Source organism: Coenobita brevimanus, chromosome 111, assembly GCF_032717465.1.
Source record: "Coenobita brevimanus isolate Jiangsu-jjx chromosome 111, ASM3271746v2, whole genome shotgun sequence".
Lineage (NCBI taxonomy): Eukaryota > Metazoa > Arthropoda > Malacostraca > Decapoda > Coenobitidae > Coenobita > Coenobita brevimanus.
This window is the reverse complement of record NC_137064.1, coordinates 9,322,707-9,344,709: the sequence shown is the minus strand read 5'-3', so window position 1 is coordinate 9,344,709 and position 22,003 is coordinate 9,322,707. Positions and strand designations below refer to the sequence as shown.

The 22,003-nt window shown below is 44.2% G+C and overlaps 1 protein-coding gene across 1 annotated transcript in view; it reads left to right on the top strand.

Moving 5' to 3' along the window:
• Positions 1–22,003, top strand: part of drosha (ribonuclease 3 drosha) — a 575,197-nt gene that overhangs the window by 454,889 nt on the left and 98,305 nt on the right. Inside the window, exons 19-20 of the mRNA XM_080286434.1 lie at positions 1,300–1,461; positions 1,657–1,817. Of these exons, the coding sequence (XP_080142560.1) occupies positions 1,300–1,461; positions 1,657–1,817 (323 nt within the window). The remainder of the gene's footprint in view (positions 1–1,299; positions 1,462–1,656; positions 1,818–22,003) is intronic.

Genomic DNA, 22,003 nt, shown 5'->3' with positions numbered 1-22,003 from the left:
TCCGTTATATCAAGGATTTACTCTATTGTGATATGAACTCTAATGTGTGGAAGTGAAACATGGACCTTGTTGGAGGGACACAATTCAAGAGTCAGAGCAGTGGGAATGAGTTATTTGAGAGGAGCATGTGAAGTTATATGGAGAGACAGACTGACAAATGAGGAAGTGAAGGAGCATTGTGGTGTGGATGTAGATGTGATAGAAAGAGTTAGGAGAAGTACATTGAGGTGGTTTGGCCTTGTGGAGAGTGAAACAATGAGCAGAGTGTATGTGAGTGAGGTGGATGGGAGGAGAGGGAGGGGAAGGGCAAGGATGAGATGGAGGGATGGAGTGGAGACGTATATGAGAGAGGGGTGTATGAGCTGGGAGCAGGGCACTGAAATGGCAGGGGACCAGGTGACATGGAGGTTATCTGTTTGTGCCCATCCCTTACGGGATTGAGGCGTCTAGCAATGGATAGATAGATAGAAGAGAAAGAGGAGATATGATTATACAGTACTTTTATAGGTTTACGCATTGTATAGAAAACATTGATAGGGAAGGTTATATGATAAGGGATGAGGGGAGAATGAGAGGACACAGCTTTACATTAATGATAGTGGTAGGTGATGGCGACCATCATCCACTCACTTGATGTAGTGCTGCGTGCTTCTTCCTTAGCCTTTATCTTTTTTTTTTTTCTGTGCCTGCCCTCCTCTCTTCCTCTTTCTCCCATCTTTCCTGCCACTTGTTATTGCTTTTCTTTCCTTTACAGGTGGCTTTACATTGAATGACAAGCCAAATGGTTTCCTGTAAGCCAAGAAACCGTTTACAATGCTGGGTGGTAACCATATAACCAAATCCTACGTGTCAACATGTGGGTTGGTGGAGGGCTAGTGCCCCTCCCTGTAAAACAAATAACTCAAAGTCAATGGCCACCCCTTATGAGATTATGGCGTCTGGCAATAGCTAGATAGATAGATATTGTACCAGCTTGCTCGGGTGTTGTATGAAAATATAGTTTTCCAAACAGAAGTTCATATATCCCCATTTGGCTCAGTGTTGTTCATATTACCTTTTTATTTATATTAGGACACTTACCAAATAATTTTATGTATCAAAGCATTGATTTCTTGGATGGAAGTGATTAGAAACTATGTCCAGTAACCTCTAGAGTTTAATGAAGAATTGTTTTAATGTTACATCATGCATATTCATTGTGTGTAAGGAGTAATCTCTTGAAGTGACAGTTAACTTATTTTTTCCTTCATACACTGTGTGTTCGTACCAGCATAAAACAGTTTGTAACTTTTATTACAGCTTTTACGGTCATCCCTGGTAAACAACCGCACACAAGCTGTTGTATGTGATGATCTGGGAATGACATCATATGCAATGTACTCGCATCTCAAAACTGAGCTGAAAACCAAAGATCGGGCTGACTTGCTGGAAGCATTTTTAGGAGCTCTTTATATTGACAGGGTGAGTGATTAGCTGGATATGGTAATAATGGAAATTATGAACAGGTTGCTTTAAACTTCATGTAATTTACATTTTTCCTTCAGTATATGTTTTGTTTGTCCATATACCATACAGTGTATTAAGTCACATTAACATGCATAAAAGTAATGAGTTAATGACTGATTAAATCACTTGTTCTTATCCCCCACAACTCAGGGCCTGGAGCACTGTCGGACTTTCTGTCAAGTGTGTTTCTTCCCACGACTGCATCAGTTTATTATGAACCAGGACTGGAATGATCCCAAGAGCAAACTGCAGCAATGTTGCCTGACCCTGCGTACCATGGATGGAGGTGAACCCGACATACCCATATACAAGTATGTCTGGCATGTTGGAATTAGTTTTGTTGTCAGTTGGGAGGGTCAAGATATCCCAAAGCTGAATAAAATCACATGCCTTTTATCCATAATGATATACAGGGAGTAGACTGTAGCACCAGTCAAAAAGGGCAGTACTCTTAATGTGGATGGAAAGCTGATGTTAGGGAGACCTGGAGCTCCCATATCATCAGCCCTCGGGACTAGCTTCTGACTATCCCCTATTACTGAACATTTTTCAGTGTTTCAGTAACACAAAGAGTAGGCCAGCATACTCTTCTATACAGGTTCCTCAAATTGTCACATCACACTTCTTCATTAACCCCTACACCGCGGGCTTGTTTACCAATGACTTGCGTGTCCCGCGGGGTTATTTGGGCTCCGACAGACTCTCAAAAAATATTTGCCAAAAATCAGTTATTAGTCCTAGAATAATAAAATTACATATGCTTATGGCACATACCTTCAGCTTTCTCCTGGAATGATTGTTGAGCCTTCATCGGTTACCGTAGGACTTGTGGAGACCTCTGAAGTAGGGTAACGAAGTCTCCACTTTACACTTCCCGACAACCCGTAATATGATTACCACAGCCAGATACAAACACTATAAACACTATTCTACAATTTTCAAGTAGTTTGGAATCCATACTCAAAAAAAAAAACACTGTGAAAGCAATGGAAATTACGAGCGCGTCTGATCGTCGCACATGCGCTAGTTCGCTCTAGGCACTCTGTCATTTATTATTCATAAAACCCCTCACACTTTATATTTCTATTACTATATCACACTTATATATATCTGGAGTCTTTCTCCATAAGTTTCCTTCAGTCGTATTAGTTTATTGTCACTGAAGTCATTCAATTTTTCATTCGGTAAAATACGTAGAGAGCCACGGATTCACTTTCACTGTTATAACATAAATTATTTGTACTCATATTCTTATATTACTAATTACAGTAATCACTCTAATATCCGGATGCCCAATAACCGAACATCCCCACTAACCGAACCTTATCGTCCTGGGATCAAACATTCCCAAAATGGTCCAAAAATCAAAAAAAAAAAAAAAAAAAAAAAAAATCGATTTTTTTTTTTTTTGCCGTCCGTAATTTGAACTTGCCGCGCGCGCCGCGTAAGAGCATTGTTTTGGTTCGTCATTCCTCCGACGTCCGATAGAGCGCCGCTGCATCCTCCCCACTTCCTGCCTGTCTCTCACCGCGACAAGACCTACGCTGTTCGCCATGGCTGCCCACGTGCTCGCTTTTGTGGTGGTGCCGTACTTGCTGCAAGGCCTCCTGCTGCTCTCTGCCCTACTCTTAGTGTGTGTGATGATGGCCCCGCCTCCTGAGAAAAGGAAGAGAGTGGTGTTGACTCTGGAGAAGAAACGGGAGATATTGGAGAAGGTTGATGCGGGTTGGTCTTCCTCACGCATTCTCCGCGAGTTCAACCTGGCCCAGTCGACTTTGTTCGATATCAAGCGTTCCCGAGACAAGCTCATGCAGTACGCGGCTGACTTCTCGTCGAGAAGCAAACGCAACGTGGAGAGGAAGGTTATGTTTACCCCCAAGTATGCAGAGATCGACCGCTCCACGTTGATTTGGTATCGACAGCAACGTGCAGCTGGTGTGATGGTACGTGGAACGGAGCTGAAGGCTGCTGCTGAGAAGTTTGCAAGGCTTCACGACGCCCTTGACTTCAAGGCATCCGAGGGTTGGCTCTTCGCGTTCAAGTTACAACATGGCCTTACTAACCGTAAAGCACATGGCGAAGCATTGGACACTAACGAGGATGGAGTGGACGAGTTTCGGCACAAGGTGAAAGGCTTGATCGACAGGGAGGGCCTCACTCTCGGTCAAGTCTATAACGCTGACGAAACTGGCCTATTCTATCGCTCGGTGCCAACGAACACTCTAGCCGATGAGACGGAGAAGTGTGTACCTGGCCGCAAGCTTTCTAAGGAACGGATATCTGCTTTGTGTTGTGCCAGTGCTAACGGCATGCACCGGCTTAAGCCCGTTATTGTTGGCCGTGCAAAGCAGCCTCGGTGCCTTCGTGGGGTGATGGATGTCCTTCCTGTCATATGGTACCATTCTTTGAAAGCATGGTTCACAGCTGTGATTTTCAAAGACTGGTTTCACCATCACTTCGTCAAGGAGGTCATCCAGTACCAGACGAAGACACTGGGAATTCCTCGCGACCAGGTAAAGGCTCTCCTTCTCCTCGACAATGCACCTGCCCACCCGTGCGACAAGGACTTGGTTGCTGAAAATGGCCGTATTAGGTGCATGTTTCTGCCACCTAATACGACTGCTCTCATTCAACCAATGGACCAAGGAGTGATCGTGGCAACAAAGCACCTGTACCGTCGGAAGTTCCTGGACGAGGTGATGGTTGTCCTCGAGGACGAGGACGAGCGCAGGGAAGGACGTGACACTCGAGGCAAGCGGACTTTGGAAAACCTTCGCCGCTACAACATCAAGTCTGCGCTGTACAACTGGGCTAGGGCATGGAAGGAAGTCCCTGTGAAGACTCTGGAAAATGGTTGTTCTCGTCTGCTTCTCAGAACGGATGTGGAGTACGATTTTCTAGGCTTTGATGTGGGTGACTTCCATGCACGGCTATGTATGCACGGCGACGATGTTGATGTGGACGATGTTCGTGAGTGGTTGGGTGACGACGAGGGCGATCCTGGGTATCAGACGTTGTCTGATATCGAGATTGCGTCTTCAGTTGCAGGTGTCAGTACCGAACTTGAAGATTCCGACGAGGAAGTCGACGATGATGTGGATTCCTCTCAACAGGACACTACTCCAGCCATCCCCAAGCTGAGCACACTCCGGGAACATCTAGAGTTCGTCCTAGACTACCTGGAACACCCGGACTGCGACAGGGAGATGGGGCCCTTGGGACTCGTGGAGGAAGTGCATGCTTTCCGGCAGCGCATCATCAATCGCCAGAATCGTCGGTCCTTGCGTCAGTCAACGATTGACAGTTTTTTCAGGCCCGTGACCCCCGCTGTGCCAAGCCCTGGTTCCACTCCGTTGCCTCCCCAAGACAGGCCCTCATGCTCCAAGCCACAGCCCAGCACATCAGCTACAGTGGAGTCACCGCTCGATGTGAGTTTGCGGCTATCTTCAGAGTCTTCTGTAGTCGGTACGCCATCACCACGACCCACCGATGCACCCCTTGGTCGCCTGCCAGTGATACTCTCGGACTCTGACAGTGAATAAACAGCAAGAACTTCTCCACTAGACCACACGGGAATTTTGAGTGTTGTGCAGTGAAAAAAACGGTGTGTTGTGTTAAGGTTTTCAGGTTGGGGGAAAAGACTCAGTAGAAAAGAAATTTAACGTAACTAACCTTCTTTGTTTTGGCTTTGGAAAATTAAAAAAACTTGGGAAAAGTTAATGTGCAACACTTAAAGTAAAATGGAACATTATTTGGACTAAAGTGAACACTGTGAAAAGAACGGACTTCTGTGTGTTAGTGACTAAGTTCAGTGCAAGACTTCAGGAAGAGTGTAGTGCAAGTGCTTCAGGAAATCGTTCTTACTGTCAGAGTCCGAGAGGAGGCGGTTATTCATCGAGGTGGCCAGGGACTTGCTGTAAGTAGCCAGAATGTTTCATGTTGTACTATTTTCCATACTATATTTACCAGAATGTTTCATATTGTACTTTTTTCCATACTATACTTACCATAATGTATCATACTGTACTTCTTTCCATACTATACTTACCTCATGCATGTGCAGTTGGAATGTGTTTTTCAGAGTTAGGTTCGGTTAGAGTCCATAAGTACCAGAATGTTTATTAATGTATGAACATACTTCTAAACCCACATTTTATGTTTCTTTTGCATTTATTTCAGTCATTTATGTGCCTTATTGGTGTGATTTGGGTGTTAAATAGGTGCTATGCATGTCCGGAGGGAGTTGTATAGGTGTTTCTCTGAGTTAGGGTCCATAAGTACAAGTCCATAAGCTGGGGCCCAATATCCGGACGAAACCAATATCCGAACCTACCGATGGCTCTATTGATCCGGATATTGGAGGGGTTACTTTACATTACTATTTACATTTTCTATTCTATTTTCAATATTTACCCTGCTATTTTACTTACACTATGTTATTCACTGTCACATTCAGTAAGATAAAACTATAATACACTGTTCAATCATATGAACTGAACATCCATTGCTTTCACCTGCTATTTACACATTATTTACACATTATTTCCAAATAATTCTGCTTCCACACTTGCACTGTTAGAACTGCTTCTGGCTGTGGTAATCGAAGAAGCAGGTAACACAGAGGGGAACCTGGCACTCAGCGCACTGCCAAGAGGTGCGTTTATGCTCAGGTGTGCGGCGTGTGGTATGTGCACATACCTGACACCTGCGAATCGCAGCCTTCCTTTTCCCTGTGGCAGGCATTAGCTCAAGTCTGTGCCGATCCATATATGCCCTCTGCTCAAGTCGGTCGGGAAGTGTTACTGGATGGCGCCTTGGAGTTGCTGCTTGCACCCTACCATATCTTTCCAGCAGCTGCTGGACACAAGTCCTGGCAAACAACCTCAGGGAGAAGGACTTGGGTGGCTTGACCTTCATCTTGTACAGGATGAAGGCGTTCAGCATCGTCATATCTATGAGATGCAGAAAAACTTTCCTGTACCACCTAGTATTCTTCCTGAGGCAGTCGATCTCACCAATCATCATGTCGGACTTGTCCACCAGCCGCATGTTGATATTATAGTCCAACACAGCATCAGGTTTCATCACAGGTTCGCCTGTCCTACGGTCGACCTTCCCACTGTCTCTCATCTCCCCCTTATGTACGGTGGTGAGCATGTGCACGACCCTCTTGTCATGCCACCGTATTGCCAGCATCTTCTCACACTTGCGTAGGTGCACGTCTCCTCGCTGCGAGGTTCCCGCCTCTGGGAATTTGGGGAAGTTGGCACGATTACTTTTCACAGTGCCACAGGAGCCAATGCCGTGCTCAGAAAGGTATTTGGCAAGTTTCGGTGCTGTATAGTAGTTGTCTGTATACAGCACATGATTCCCACCAAAATACTTTTCTAGGAGCACTTTCACTACACAGCCTGAGAAGCCAAGGGGGGTGTGTTTTATCGAGATCGACAGTGCTGGCTGAATATATGACGAAGTCAAGGATGTACCCCGTCTTACAGTCGCACAGTACAAAGAACTTAATTCCAAAGCGATGGCGTTTGCTTGGAATGTACTGAACAAACCGAAGACATCCTCTGAACAAAACCAAGGATTCATCAATGACAACCTTCTGAAAGGGGTGGAAGAATGACATGAACTTATCCTTCATTCTGCTCAGAATCTCCCGGATCTTCCAGAGTGGGTCGGTTTGTGAAGGTACATCGTTGTCGGCAAAGTGCAGGTTTCCCATGATGTTCCGGAAGCGATCTCTGGCCATGTACTTATTGAAGGTGGGTGAGGGTAGAAAGGGGTCCAAGGACCAGTATTCTTCCAACTCATGCTTCTTGGAGTGTGGCATGAGAAGCATGAGGGCAAACAACACATACAGCTCCTGCACTCCCAGCATGGACCAATGTTGCATCTTGGCTGCACCTGTACCACTTGCAGCACGTTGTGATTCATACCTGTTGGTTTCATCACATATGTGCTGCATGACTTCATCATCTAGGAGGGCCAAAAGGTAGTCGACACACTCAGCATTTTCGTCCATAGTGAAGGCAGGCTGAACTCCTGAGGAGCTCTCATCAAAAACTAGATTTTCGGGGACAAAATCTGACCCTTCCGTCCACGCAAAGGCGTCCAGGATTCCCTGTCGTGGCGGTGTAGGGCGGGTGGTGGTGGTGGTGGTGGAGGTTGGATGTGAGGGAGGTTTATCTCGGTCAAGGTCACTCTCACTGACCCTAGGTTGCCGTACAGCACTAGCAGCCCTTACCCTGCTAGCTACACTACTTTTCACTCTCCTTGATTTACCTCTACCTCTACGGCCTGCCTTCACTGTTGATGCTGGTGGTGACTCCGACGACGAAGACTCCGGAGATAACTCAGCAAACGATGATGAAGAGATGACTAAAGTGGGGCTTGGGGAACGGGGAGGTGAATGCACTCGTGACTCATGGCAGGCTGGGTCACGTGGGGGCATTGTTCTGGGGCTAACATGCCGCCTTTTCACTCCCTTCCCAAATTCTTGTCCTTGCTGCACTAAAGGCTCCTTTCCCTTGGAGCTAGACACTGATTCACTTACTGTAGCACTCGTTGTTGCTGTTTCTGGCGCGATAACCTCACCCGGCTCATCACACGATTCACCTGAATCGTCATAGTCACTGTCCATCATTATCATGGACAATTCTGCCAGTTCACGTGCCACTGCAGAGTCACTAAGGCCTTTCCTGCTTCCCTCACCACTTTTCTTAGGAGTAGAGGTCACGGGGCCCTTTGCAATGGGCACAGAAGAGGCAGGAATGGCGGGGCGCGAGTGCGACATGGTTTCTCTACAGCAGAGGACAAGGAATAAATGCCGCGGCTTATCTGAGAAGGGAAGGGTTGACAGTGACACTTTAGGCTGACTGCTGCTAACTTACAGGCTAATTTTTTATAGGTAGAAAATCTCGGCAATAAATAAAGAAATAGGTAGTTCCAGGTGAATGTAAATGTCAGTTAGGATTCTCCCTTCCTTTCTGATATATATTTTTATTACAGACATCGATTACAAGGCATAAATCAAAGGGGAAATTACCGTGGTAATGTGGCATGTGCTGAATGAATGCACGTGAGGTTTTGTCAGGTGATAATTAGCCAATTTCTGGTGTATAACACTATCACTTACCTGTTTTTTTTTTGGTATATATTATTTTGTATAAGTATAGGGCATAGGGCTTATTTCAATGGATGAAATCTGTAGAAAAATCAGGGGGAAATTTGCGTAGCGCAGCGCGGCGTGGGAGGTGAGAGGAGAGGGTAATGGAGGGCAGGTAGGGAGGGAAGTCACGAAGGGAGTAAAATCGCTAAATTGTCAACAATGGATGGGAGTACAGATGAGATTTGGAGTGCTGACTAGTGTTGGACATTGGCAGTACTGATAGATGATACAAGCCACTACTTGAGAGCCCGGGATAATTCAAAATAACACAGAATCACAAAAGTGACGCCCCGTGGTATGATCCATTGTGGCCGAGCGTCACGAAAGTGACGCCCCACGGTTTAAAAAAAAAAAAAAAAAAAAAAAAAAAGGCTTCTCATCACCCAGCCGCAGAGTTCCCTGGGGGGGAGGGAATGGGGGACCATAAACATCCCCACCATCTGTCCCTCTCCTGCTGACAGCCAAGAGAGATGCTTGCTGTCTGACTCACTTCCTCGTTTCTGCAATATTTGCAACCTTTCATCTAATTTTCTCTTTGCTGAACATCACCTTTCTTCATTTAAACCTTACTTTCTCTTCCTTACAGAGACTTAGCCGCCTGAGGCAACTGATAGCACACTCTTCTCTGTATTCTGTTTTCCATATACAGTTCAAAGCCAAAGGTGGCTGAAACAGCATATTGTGCTCTTGTGTTCCTGAACTTAGATTCCTTAGAATTCTCTACCCTTTGGCTTCAGATATCCTGTCATTCTCTGACCAAATATATCAGTGCTGTTTACCTATCCCTGTTTCTGCTGACTATGAAAAATTCTTTGACCGTCTTACATCTGAGATGGAACACGTCCTATCTATTTCTCCCTTCTCAAGAATCTCCATTCTTGGTGATTTCAATGTTCACCACCACTTTTTGCACACCCTTCCTTTCACTGATCCACTGGGTGAACAAGCCCACATCATTTCTGTCCTTAGTGACCTAGAACAGATTGTGCAGTACCCTGCTCATATCCGTGACTGCCTTGGAGGGAGTTCCAACGTACTTCACATTTTCCTTACAACTAATCTTTGCTGCTTATGCTGTTACTCTTTTTTCTCTGTTCGACAACTCCAGTCACAACCTCATCACATAACCTGTCCTTTCGCTCCAGTAAGGCCTTTGGACCCTCCCAAGAATTGGCAGGTTTGGCACTTTGGAGCTGCTGAATGGGAGGCCGACAGGCAGTACTTTGATTTTTCCCATGAATGATTATACAGTAATTAATTATTGCTTCTTTGGTGTGGTGGGTGGGGGCGCTTACCATCCACGCACTCGATGTTGTGCTGCTGTCGTGCGTCTGCCCTTTCCTCTCCTCCATCCTTCTTTCCTTCCATCCTCTTCTGTCTTTCTTTCCTTCGTTCTTTCCTTGTCCTTCTGCCCACGGGTGACTTTACACTCCCTCTTTTGTCTTTCTTTCCTTCATTCTTTCCTCTTGCTTCTGCCTGTGTGCGACTCTACACTGAATGACAAGCCAAGTGGTTTCCTGTACACTAGGAAACCATTTACTATGCTGGGTGGTAACCATATAACCAACTTTTGGTGCCTGGTGGTTTAGTGGGTAATTATTGCGCACCAGTCAGATTGAGCCGGTGAAGGTTTATATCCAAGGGGTGATTGGGGTTGATTGCTCATGTAATGCCACTGAGGGATGAGTGAGGCTGGTCACTCTCATCTTAAATGTCAGGACCAACTTGCCTAGCCCCAGGCTCCTACACTTCTCATGGGACAATGTAGGATTGGATGATGGATGGATGGATGGATTGCTTGTATTGCTGAGAGTCATCTGAGTGTGCCTCACGCATTACAGAGGTTATTCTCTTAGGCATGGAAGCATGCATTCTTTTGTATTATCCTGTTTTGTTTTGTTTCGTTTAATTTTTGAAGGCTCCAGCATACATGCATCGGCCTTGGTCACCTAACAGCGTCCCTCCATGCTGCTCGATTTTTGGCAGTTTCCCTGTTTAGTTTCTTATCTGTGAGGTCACACTCAGTGACCTTGTCCCAGGTCTTTTTCGGTTTACCTCTTGCCACCCTATCCCCAACATTAAGACTTCTTAATTTCTGCACCCAGTTATTATCCCCCATCCTCAGATGTACAGAAATGACAATGGTTAGGTGGATATGCATTGCGTCCCTGCGTCCAAGGCCTGGAGGGGCTGGGTTTTTGATGGAAGAGTTGAGAGGTAGGATGGAACTGGAGTGTATTGGTGTTGTGATGAGGAGAGGTAGATTGAGATGGTTTGGACATGTGGAGAGGATGGGGGATGATAATCGGGTGAGGAAGGTGAGAAGTGTTAATATTGGGGAGTGGGGTTATGAGGGGTAGACCGAGAAAGACATGGGACGAGGTCATTAAGTGTGACCTCAGGGTTAAGGGACTGAACAGGGAGGCTGCAATGGATCGTGCAGTGTGGAGAGCTGCCATTAGGTGACCAAGGCCGACACATGCAAGCATGTTGGAGCCTTTAAAAACAAACGAACGAATCCTCGCCACATGCCCAAACCATCTCTCATCCTCTCACCATCACAACACCAATACACTCCAGTCCCATCCTTTTTCTCACACTCAGGGACGCAGTGAACATCCAACTAATCATTGCCATTTCTTAAGTGGCAGGACCAACTTGCCTGGTCTCGGGCTTCCACGCTCCTCATGGGGCAACACAGGCTTGGATGATGATGTTGATGATGCCACTGATGATGATGATGATGATGATTGAGCCTAAGAATATCCTCTTCCTTTATTTCCTGTGACTAATGCAAAAAAATTTGGTTCAATCTCACATGTTCTGATGCAGTCCACAACAAGGAGATAGCCATCAAAGGGTAGCCACCCTCAAATCTCATCTCTTTTATGTTTCTGCCGAGATTATTGTGCTAAGCCTGCCCTTCGCTCCGCTAAAAATAATTTCAACCCTACTAAATGCTCTGAACTCTCCAACTCAGAAACTTTGCACTCCTTTTGGCACCTTGCCAAAAACCTTTCTAACAACTTTACTTCATTATCCTCCCCCTCTTTTCTGCTCTGATGACTCTGAAGCTGTTTCTTCTACAGATAAAACAAAACTCTTCACTCAGAGTTTCTCCTCCAGTTCTGTCATAGGTGATTCTGATGCTGTTCCTCCATCACTTTCCCTCTCCAACTTCCTCATGGCTAACATTAAAATTTCTTCAACTGATGTGTTTTGTGCCATCACAGGTCTCAGTACTGATAAGACATATGGGCCTGGTGGGTTCTCTCCTGTTGTTCTCAAGACTACCCTGCCTAGGTAAACTCTTTCGCCATTGTCTGTCAACTTGTACCTTTCCTTCTTCCTGGAAGTTTGCTCTCATTCAGCCTGTCCCAAAGAAAGGTGATCATTCCAAGCCCTCAGACTATTGCCCAGTTGAGCTAACATCCTGTATTTTCTAAAGTTTTTGAATCTGTTCTTAACAAAGAATTTTTTAAGCACCTTTCCTATCATAACCTTTCTGCCAGGGACAATCCAGTGGAGATCTCCTCATCATCCATCCAGACTCCAATCATCCTCCATTTGGGACTTCAATGAAAGTTTTTCTATTGTACTTAACATCCCGAAGGCCTTTGATCAGTCTGACTTAAATCTATAATTTCCAAACTGCCGTCTTATGGTTTCTGTCTTATCCGTGTGTGCTTTCATCTTGAGTGTCCTGTGTGGTCGTTTTATAGCTGCTGTTGTAGACTTTCACCATCCTTCTCCTAGGGCTGTCAGTAGTGGTGTTCTTCAGGGCTTAGTCCTATCACCAACTCTCTTCCATCTATTCATCATCGATCTAAGCTGTACATCAAACCCTATTCACTAATACACTGATGACTCCATCCTTCACCTTTCCATCTGCTCTTTAATTTTCAAACTACCCTCTTATGGTTTCTGTCATTCTGTCTTTGTCTTTATCTCTAACTTCCTTTCTGGTCAGTCTTTAGATGTTGTAGATGGCAACAGTTCTAGGGCAGTCAGTAGTGGAGCTCCTTAGGGCTCTGCCCAGTCACCAACTCCTTTCCTTGTGTTCATCAGTGTCCTAAGCTGTATATCTAACCCTGTTCACTCATACTCTGATTAATTCACCTTTCAAATTTCCATCCACTTCCTGCAGCATCCGTCTCAGCAGTTATCCCAAAAAACAAGGGATGGGGCAATGGCACACATAATGTCTGACTTGACTCATATCTCTGGATGGGGTAAAAGTAATCTTGTTATTGTTAATGCATCAAAAACTCAGTTCTTACATCATTCAACCTGTCAGAATCTACCACAGAAATATCCTCTAATTTTTAACTAGACCCAACTCAGTCAGGCATCATCTTTGTACATACCTGAAGTTTCATTCTCTCAGGATTTATCATGGAAAGATCATATTACCTCTCATGTAAAATCTGCTTCCAAGAGATTAGGTATGTTTAGCCAACTCTGTGCCATCTTTACCCCTGCACAGTTGCTGACTTTATACACAGGTTTTATTTGCCTGTGTAGAGTACAGCTCTCATGTGTGGGGAGGCTCCCCACATACAGCTCTTCTCAACAAGGTGGAGTCAAAGGCTTTTCATCTCATTAACTCTCCTCCCCCTACTGGCTCCCTTCAACTTATGTCTCTTTGCTGCGCTGTTGCATCTTAAGGTCTTTTCTATTGCTACGTCATTGGTCACTGCTCCTCTGAACTGCCTGCTTGCATCACTCCACCACTACGGCGGGCACATAGCACTTGTCAAGCAGCAAATTCTCATCCCTTTTATGCCAGTTCTCTAATGCAGGAGTTAGCCATTACTCCCAGTCCTTCATGAATGCAAAAGGTCTAACGCTGAAACTGTCTTCCTCTGTCTGTGTTTCCTACTCCCTGTGATCTGCAGTTTTTTAATAGCAGTGTGTCCAGAGATCTCAGAATGAATTTCTCTTGAATTTGGGTCTCTATTATCTTGTTTTTATTTATTTATTTACAGTATATGTTTATTTTTTTACGGAACAAGTTGCAGTCTCCTAGCGTTTGGTTTGATTCTCCATGCATAAGAAAAAAAAGATTATCAACCTGCAGTGCTATGCCTGCACTGTGAATAAGCCATGGTTCTGAATATCAAGTGCTTAGGATGCCTGAAGCATTAGTAACCACACCTTAGCCCATGCATCTGGCACATATTCCCGCTAACCCTTCCCACAGCCAGGCATTCCTGAGAAGATCGTCTGTTTTTAAACCTTCATATCTCAGTTAATACTTAACCACAAATAAAAAACAAATTTTCATTTTACTCATCAGTTCTTTGACTTCAAGCTGATTGCATCAAATGGTCCGTGAAGTGCATGTAGGGAGAGTGAGTGAGTGGGGAAAGGGGGCAATTTTTGTTGTTTTCTTGTCCGTGTCCGTATGCATGGCAGAGGCGTGGTGACACAAATAAAGCTTAGGCTAGCCCTTCACAAAAATAACACTTCATAGCACTTCCAGAAGACTGCAATCCACCACAAACACTATTTACGTGAAAAATTTTCCATAATTGGGCACAATTGCTGCTGGGAGTCCAGTAACCATACCAACAACCTTGAGGCAGGCTGGCTGCTCACCTCACCGCCACACCATCTTACAGGCAGACAGACAGACACTGTCACTCTCTCTCTCTCACACACACACACACACACACACACACACACACACACACACACACACACAGAGGCAAGAAACGATTATACAAGAATTAAGAGGGAAGCCCAAAAACAGGTTGAGGAGGATATAAATAAAAGTAGTGATCAACCGAAACTATTTTACAGCTACATCAGAAGCAAAACCAAAGTAAAAGATATAATACAATCCATTACAGATGAGGGAATCACCTATACACAAGAGAAAGATATTTGTGAACCACTAAATAAGAATTTCCCATCAGTTTTTACAGAAGAAAAAAATTTTGAGAGGGACTATGTGAAACATGCATGTCCACACATACTACCAGATATACAAATATCAGAAAAAGTAATACCCCCTGGGGGTAGGGGAGTCTGTCAAGAATACTCCCCCAGTATCCCTGCTTGTCGTAAAAGGCGACTAAAAGGGTTGGCGGAGGGTTAGTGCCCCTCCCCGGAAAACAACTAACTAAAAAAACAAACAATAAGCCTCGGACAAGGACTGAACAAACGTTGACGACCAAGGACCGGACAAAGGACATTGCAATTGGAACGTGGAATGTAAGAGGAGCAAATGATGAGGTGAAAGAGAGAGAGATTGTCCAGGTGCTTGAGGATGCGAAAGTGGATGTATGTGGAATAACTGAAACAAAATGGAGAGGAGAAAGTGTGAGAGAATGGGAGTACGGATGGGGTATATGTGCAGGAGTAGGTGGGAATGAGAGGGCAAAGGAAGGAGTGTGTATAGTTGTGAGTAAAAGATGGAAGAGGAGCATAAGACAGTATGGATCAGTTGGATCAAGGATTGTGTGGGTAAAGTTGAAAGTTGGAATACAAATGTGGGCGATTGTGTGTGTGTATGCGCCAACGCAAGATCGTGCTAGAAGAGTGAGAGAAGAGTTCTGGACAAATCTAGAAGTATGCATGGAAAAGTTTGGAAGGAATGATAGAGTGTTTTTGATTGGTGATATGAATGGTAAAGTTGGGAATGTGAAGGTGGATGGAATAGTTGGTGAGTGGGGTGTGCCTGCTGAGATAGATGAGAATGGGAGTACGTTAGTGGACATTTGTGCTGGGAGGGGGTTGGTGATAGCCAATACCCTCTTCAGGCATAAAATGATCCACAGGTATACATGGCAAGTGATGAGAAGGGTGGGTGGTGAATTGAGTGAAAGGAAGGCAATGATTGATTATGTGTGTGGATGAAAGGATGCGAAGATGTATATTGGATGCAAGAGTTTATAGAGGTTGGGGGAGTGGACTTTCTGACCACTACTTGGTGGTGGCCAGAGTTAAAGTTCAAGTAAGATGGAGGAATAGAAGAAGGGAAAGACGAGAGGAAGGAGTAGTTGCAAGGAGAGTGGAAAGGTTACAAGAGGATGAGAAAAAGGCAGAGTATAAGAGAGAAGTGGAGGAGCGATTGGGCAAATATGAGTTGGAGCAGATGGGGGACGTGGAAGGTGTGTGTAGAATATTTACAGAAGAAATATGTGCAGCATGTGATGTGGTGTGTGGAAGGAAGAGAAGACGGAGGGGGGTGCAAGGAACAGCGTGGTGGACTGAAGGGGTGAAACGGGCTGTGGCACAAAAGAAGAAAGCATACAATGAATGGATGAGAAATAGGGGCGTGGAAGAAGTAGAGAAGTGGAAGAGAGAGTTATATATAGAAAGGGAGAGAGAGAGGTGAAAAGATTAGTAAGAGAGAGTAAGAAGAGAGTGGATGAGGAATTTGGAAGGAATTTGAGTGTAAAGTGGAGGGACTGTAAGAAAATGTTCTGGAAAGAGGTGAAAAGAGTAAGACAGGGTGGAAGTGAAGTTAGCAGGGGAGTGAAAGATAAAAATGGTAGATTACTATTGGAGAAGGGAGAAAAAGTGAGCAGATGGAGAGAACACTTTAAGGAATTGTTGAACGTGGAGGATGGAAGTAATGCAAGTATAAGTGGCTGGGGAATGGCTGGGAGAAGGAGGGAGGTGAGAAGACAGGAAGAAATCAGTAGGATAGAAGTTGTGGAAGCAATGAAGAAAGTTAAATCAGGGAAAGCCCCAGGAATTGATGGAGTGTGTGGTGAAATGTTGAAGCATGGGGGAGAGTTAGTAGTAGAATGGATGTGGAAGATGTGCAGATTGGCCTGGGAGGAAGGTAGAGTCCCGGAGGATTGGAAGTCAGGTATAATTATTCCCTTGTACAAAGGAAAAGGGGAAAAAGAAGTGTGTGGTAATCATAGGGGCATTTGTCTTCTTAGTATAATAGGAAAAGTGTATGGTAGGATACTTATTGACAGAGTTAGAGAAAGAACAGAGAAATTAGTTGGAGAAGAACAGGGACGCTTTAGGAAGGGAAGAGGTTGTGTAGATCAGATATTCATTCTTAGATCTTTAGTGGAAAAGTTTCTAGAGAAGGGAAAGAAGTTGTATGCGGCTTTCATGGATTTGGAGAAAGCATATGACAGGGTGGATAGACTAGGATTGTGGAAAGTGTTAAGAATATATGGAATAGATGGGAAGTTGTTGAATGCTGTGAAGAGTATGTACGATGGTGCGAAGGCTGCCGTGTGTGTGGATGGTGAACTAAGTGAATTTTTCTCTTTGAAAGTTGGGTTGAAACAGGATGTGTCATGTCTCCATGGTTGTTCAATCTGTACATGGATGGGGTAATAAAAGAGGTACAAGGTAGGGTAGTGGATGTTGGAGTGGCCCTGGTGAGAGAGGATAGTGTTTGGAAACTCCCTGTACTGTTGTTTGCAGATGATACCGTGTTGTTGAGTGAAGACGAAGGAGAGCTGCAAGGCTTGGTGGATGAGTTTGAGAGAGTGTGTAGGAAACGGAATCTAAAGGTGAATGTAGGGAAGAGTAAAGGAATGGTCTTTGAGAGAGGTGAAGTCAGTGAATGTACAGCGAGATTGGATGGTGAGGAATTGGAAAATGTGAGTACGTTTAAGTACTTGGGTAGTGTGATGAGTAAGGATGGAGGTTTGGAGGGTGAAGTGCTTGAAAGGGTACAGCAGGGAAGAAAGGTTGCTGGTTCTTTGAAAGCAGTGATAAGAAACAGGGAAGTGAGCATGGAAGTGAAAAAGTTACTACATGACAGTATTGTGATACCAACTCTAACGTACGGAAGTGAAGCGTGGACGTTGTTGGAAGGACACAAGTCAAGAGTGAGAGCAGTGAAATGAGTTATTTAAGAGGAGCCTGTGGAGTCACATGGAGAGACAGGCTGACGAATGAGGATATAAAGGAGCGTTGTGGTGTTGATGTGGATGTGATAGGAAGCGTTATGAGGAACACACTGAGGTGGTTTGGCCATGTGGAGAGGATGGAGGGAAAAAGACAGACGAAGAGAGTGTATGTGAGTTATGAGGAGGGGGAAAGAGGGAGGGGGAGGCCGAGGATGAGATGGAGAGATGGGGTGGAGAGGTATATGAGAGAGGGGTGTGTGAGTTGGGAGCAGGGGAGTGAAATGGCGGGGGACAGGGCGACTTGGAGGCGATTTGTTTGTGGCCACCCCAACGGGATTGAGGCGTCTGCCAATAGATAGATAGATAGAAAAGCAAATGGTCCTGATGAAATTTCATGTTGGGTGCTACGAGAATGTGCAAAGGAGTTAAGTAAACCATTATTTTTAATTTTCAAGAAATCCTTGAGTCATGGTAAACTACCTGATACAGTATTTGGAAGAAAGCAAATATTGTCCCCTCATTCAAGAAAGGGAATAGACAAAATCCACTCAACTACCGACCAGTATCACTGACCAGTGTTGTAAGCAAGGTATTAGAAAAGCTTATAAGAAAAGCTTGGGTAAATCAACTAGAAGAACACAATATGATAACAAAAAGACAGTTTGGTTTCAGAAAAGGAAAATCATGTGTTACTAATCTGTTGAGCTACTATGACAGAGTAACAGACACAGTACAGGAAAGAGAAGGATGGGTGGACAGTATCTATTTAGATTTCAAGAAAGCATTTGACAGTACCACACCAAAGACTTTTATGGAAACTGTACCATCAAGGAGGAGTTCGAGGCAAACTGTTTTGTTAGATGCAAGATTATCTCAAAAAAAGAGAAATGAGAACAGTACTAAGGGGAAACTACTCATCATGGAAAGAAGTGACTAGTGGAGTACCACAGGGCTCAGTGCTGGCACCAATCATGTTTTTAGTGTATATAAATGATATAGGTGGTGGCGACCATCATCCACTCACTTGATGTAGTGCTGCCTACTCCTTCCTTAGCTTTTATCATTCTTTTTCTGTGCCTGCCCTCCTCTCTTCCTATTTCTCCCATCTTTCCTGTCACTTTTTATTGTTTTTCTTTCCTTTACAGGTGGCTTTACATTGAGTGACAAGCCTAATGGTTTCCTGTAAGTCAAGAAACCATTTACAACGCTGGGTGGTAACCATATAACCAAAGCATACGTGCTCCCTACGTGTCAACAAGTGGGTTGGTGGAGGGTTAGTGCCCCTCCCCGTAATACAACTAACTCAAAGTCAAATGGCCACCCCTTACGGGATTATGGCGTCTGGCAGTAGATAGATAGTAGTAGAAATGATATAGACAGTAACACTGGAATTGAAAGCCATCTAAATACATTTGCAGATGATGCAAAAATACAAAGGAGAATTACTAACACAGACTCTTGTAAAGAGCTACAAGAAGAATTAAATAAACTTCATGAATGGAGTATTACATGGCAAATGGAAATCAATGTGGACAAGTGTCATGTAATCAAGTTGGTAAAAGTGGAAAAAGACCTGATTGGGATTATACGTTAGGAAATAAAACCCTACACACATCAAGAAGAGAGAAGGACCTATTTGTGATTATCAATAACAGACTATCTCCGCCTGACCACATCAGTGAGAAGGTACGGAATATGTATACACTGGTTGCAAATATGAGAATAGCATTCACATACATAAATGAAGACATGCTAAGAAGGATCATAACATCATTCATCAGACCAACCCTGGAGTATGCATCAGTAGTCTGGAGTCCTCATCACAAAAAACACATAGAACAAGATTGAAAAAGTTCAAAGGGCCGCTACAAGATTGATACCAAGCTTAAGGGATCTAAGCTATGAAGAAAGACTAAATAAACTGAATGTACCAACACTACAGGAGAGAAGGAAAAGAGGTGACATGATAATGCTATATAAGTGCATATCAGGGAAGGAGAAAATAGACATATATGATTACTTAACATATGGGGAAGGATCAGCAAGAGGACACTGCAAAAAACTGCAGAAGAAGAGAGGTGATAAAGACGTGAGGAAATTCAGTTTCCCAAACAGAGCAATTAATCAATGGAATGCTCTACCGAATGAAATAGTGTGTGCCAAAACAATTCACAAATTTAAGGATATGTATGATAAATATGGTTTAAGACACTGGACAGTACGAGCTTGACTCATTCCTGTAAAGATACAATTAGGTAAGAACAATTAGGTAGGTAAGAACACACACACACACACACACTCAGGTCGCCGACAGAGACAGAGCTGTCCTGGATCGTGGGGAAATAATCGCTGAATCATCGACGAAAAGAAGACCAGCCTATTTGTGATTATGTTAATGAGTGCATGAGTGGTGGTCCAGTTGGACAGTAGTTAAAAAACCTCAGTTTCTGTCATAAAAAGAACAAGATACATTGAAAATAGAAAGTCTCCATATGGTTGCATCATGGCAGAAAGGGACAGTGCATTGTTTACTATCAGCAAGAGAGAGTTTGAGGGCTTTTTTGAAGAGGATGTGGCAAATGGAATTATTAAATTGAACCAAACAAGATTAGCAGGTATAGAAAAAACAGTGGAGAGGAATGTCCACGAGATAAAAAAGGTATGGGCAGTAATTAAAGAGTTACAGGAACAGACTAAAGAGCAGGAAAATGAGATCAAAAGTCTGCGAAATAAACTAGAAAACAATTGTACACGTAGTGACAAACAAGAAAGAGAAGTTACTGAATTAAAAGTGAGCAATGAATCAGCCTCAAATGAAATAAAACAGCTTAAGAGGGAGAATAAGCGGTTGGAAGAAGAAAGAGACAGGATAAAAAGCAAACTACAACAGATGAGTATGAATCCAAATCAAGAATAGAGGACGAGCACATTAAAGAAATCAAGGAGCAACATAAGGGGTGGAAGAAAATTCAGGAAGTGGGAAATGTATATTTGAAATAGATTATTGAACAACAAAGCAAGGAAAAGGTGCAGAGGTAGGTGGTTAGGGTGCTGAGAAGTAGAGAATCTTTAGTTAGGGATGTAGCAGATATGAAAAAAATGTGTAATAATTTCAGGAGTTAAAGAAAAACGTATGACAATAAGATCAGAAAGAGAAAGAGAAGAACTGAGTAAAGTTAAAGAAATAATATCAGTAGTCATGGAGGAAAACAATGAAGCTCAAGAGGAGATTGAAGAGGTGTTTAGGTTAGGAAAGTACGAGGAAGGAGGGGCAAGGCCATTGAAGGTAAAGTTTAAATCTCAGGCAACTGTAAACGAAATTATCAGACAAGGAAGTGTTCAAAAATGTTTGGATAAGGAGAGATGCAAATGAGGAAGAAAGAGCTAAAATAAAGGAGTTAGTAAAGGAAGCAAAGGTAAAAAAACGAACAGAGAACAGAGAAAGAGAAGACAGTGTTTTATTGGAGATTCATGGATCAGAAATTAAGGAAGTGGTACTGGTGGAGAGGAGAAAAGAGGGTATAAAAAGCATCAAAAATAATTGGAAGGTGGCATATACTAATGTTGATGGTGTAATATCAGCAAGGCTAGAAATCAACGATTTTTTGAGGGTACATGACCCTGATGTCATGTGCTTTGTAGAGACCAAATTAACCCCTTAACCGCGGGTGTCATTCCAGAATGACGGCGACAAAACTGGACCAAACCGCGGGTGGCATTCTGGAATGATCGTGAATATTTTGAACACCGCGCGTTTTCCCGGCGCGCAAATATTCTCACGCAAGAGTAGCTGTCGAGTTCTTTCACGCCAGCCATCCCACACCTCCCTCCTCCAACCCCGAGGGGACCCCCCCCACCCCTGCCCTGACCCGCGTCAGTCAGTATCTGTCCAGCTCTGTGCGTGATAATGGCGCTCCGTCCCGACTCATCGTCGCTCGCTTCCTCCTCTACAATGTTTAGTGCTAGTGTTCCCTCTACCTCTACACCGGTAAAGGAACTGCCGACGGCGAGGCAGAAGGGGTTGAGCACTCCTGAAATTAGAACTGAGCTGGACAAAACAGTAAGTACTACTCTTGATTGTGGCAGTGAAAGTGACACACTCACAGCAAGCAGTGATGATTTGGCAGTGATTGGTGGTGAACCATTTTCCATTGATAGTGACAGTGATGAAAGTGATCGTGTTGATTCCCCCCCCCCACCCCCAACATACACTGGGAAAGGAAAGGCTCCAATGGGCAAATCTGGTATTTCACGTGGGAAGGGAGTGAAGCGCAGGCTCACGTCTCCCACACCAGGCCCTAGTACGCATTTCCCATCAATTTCCCGTTCCCCTAGCCCAATTGCCCTCACATCATCATCATCATCATCTGTCGTGCCCTCTCCTCAGTCTACATCATCTGAGGAGTACGAATTACCAAAGCCTGCAAAGCGAGGGAAGGCAGGCCGTGCAGGCCGTGCAGGCAGGCCTAGAACAAAGGGGATGCGTGGC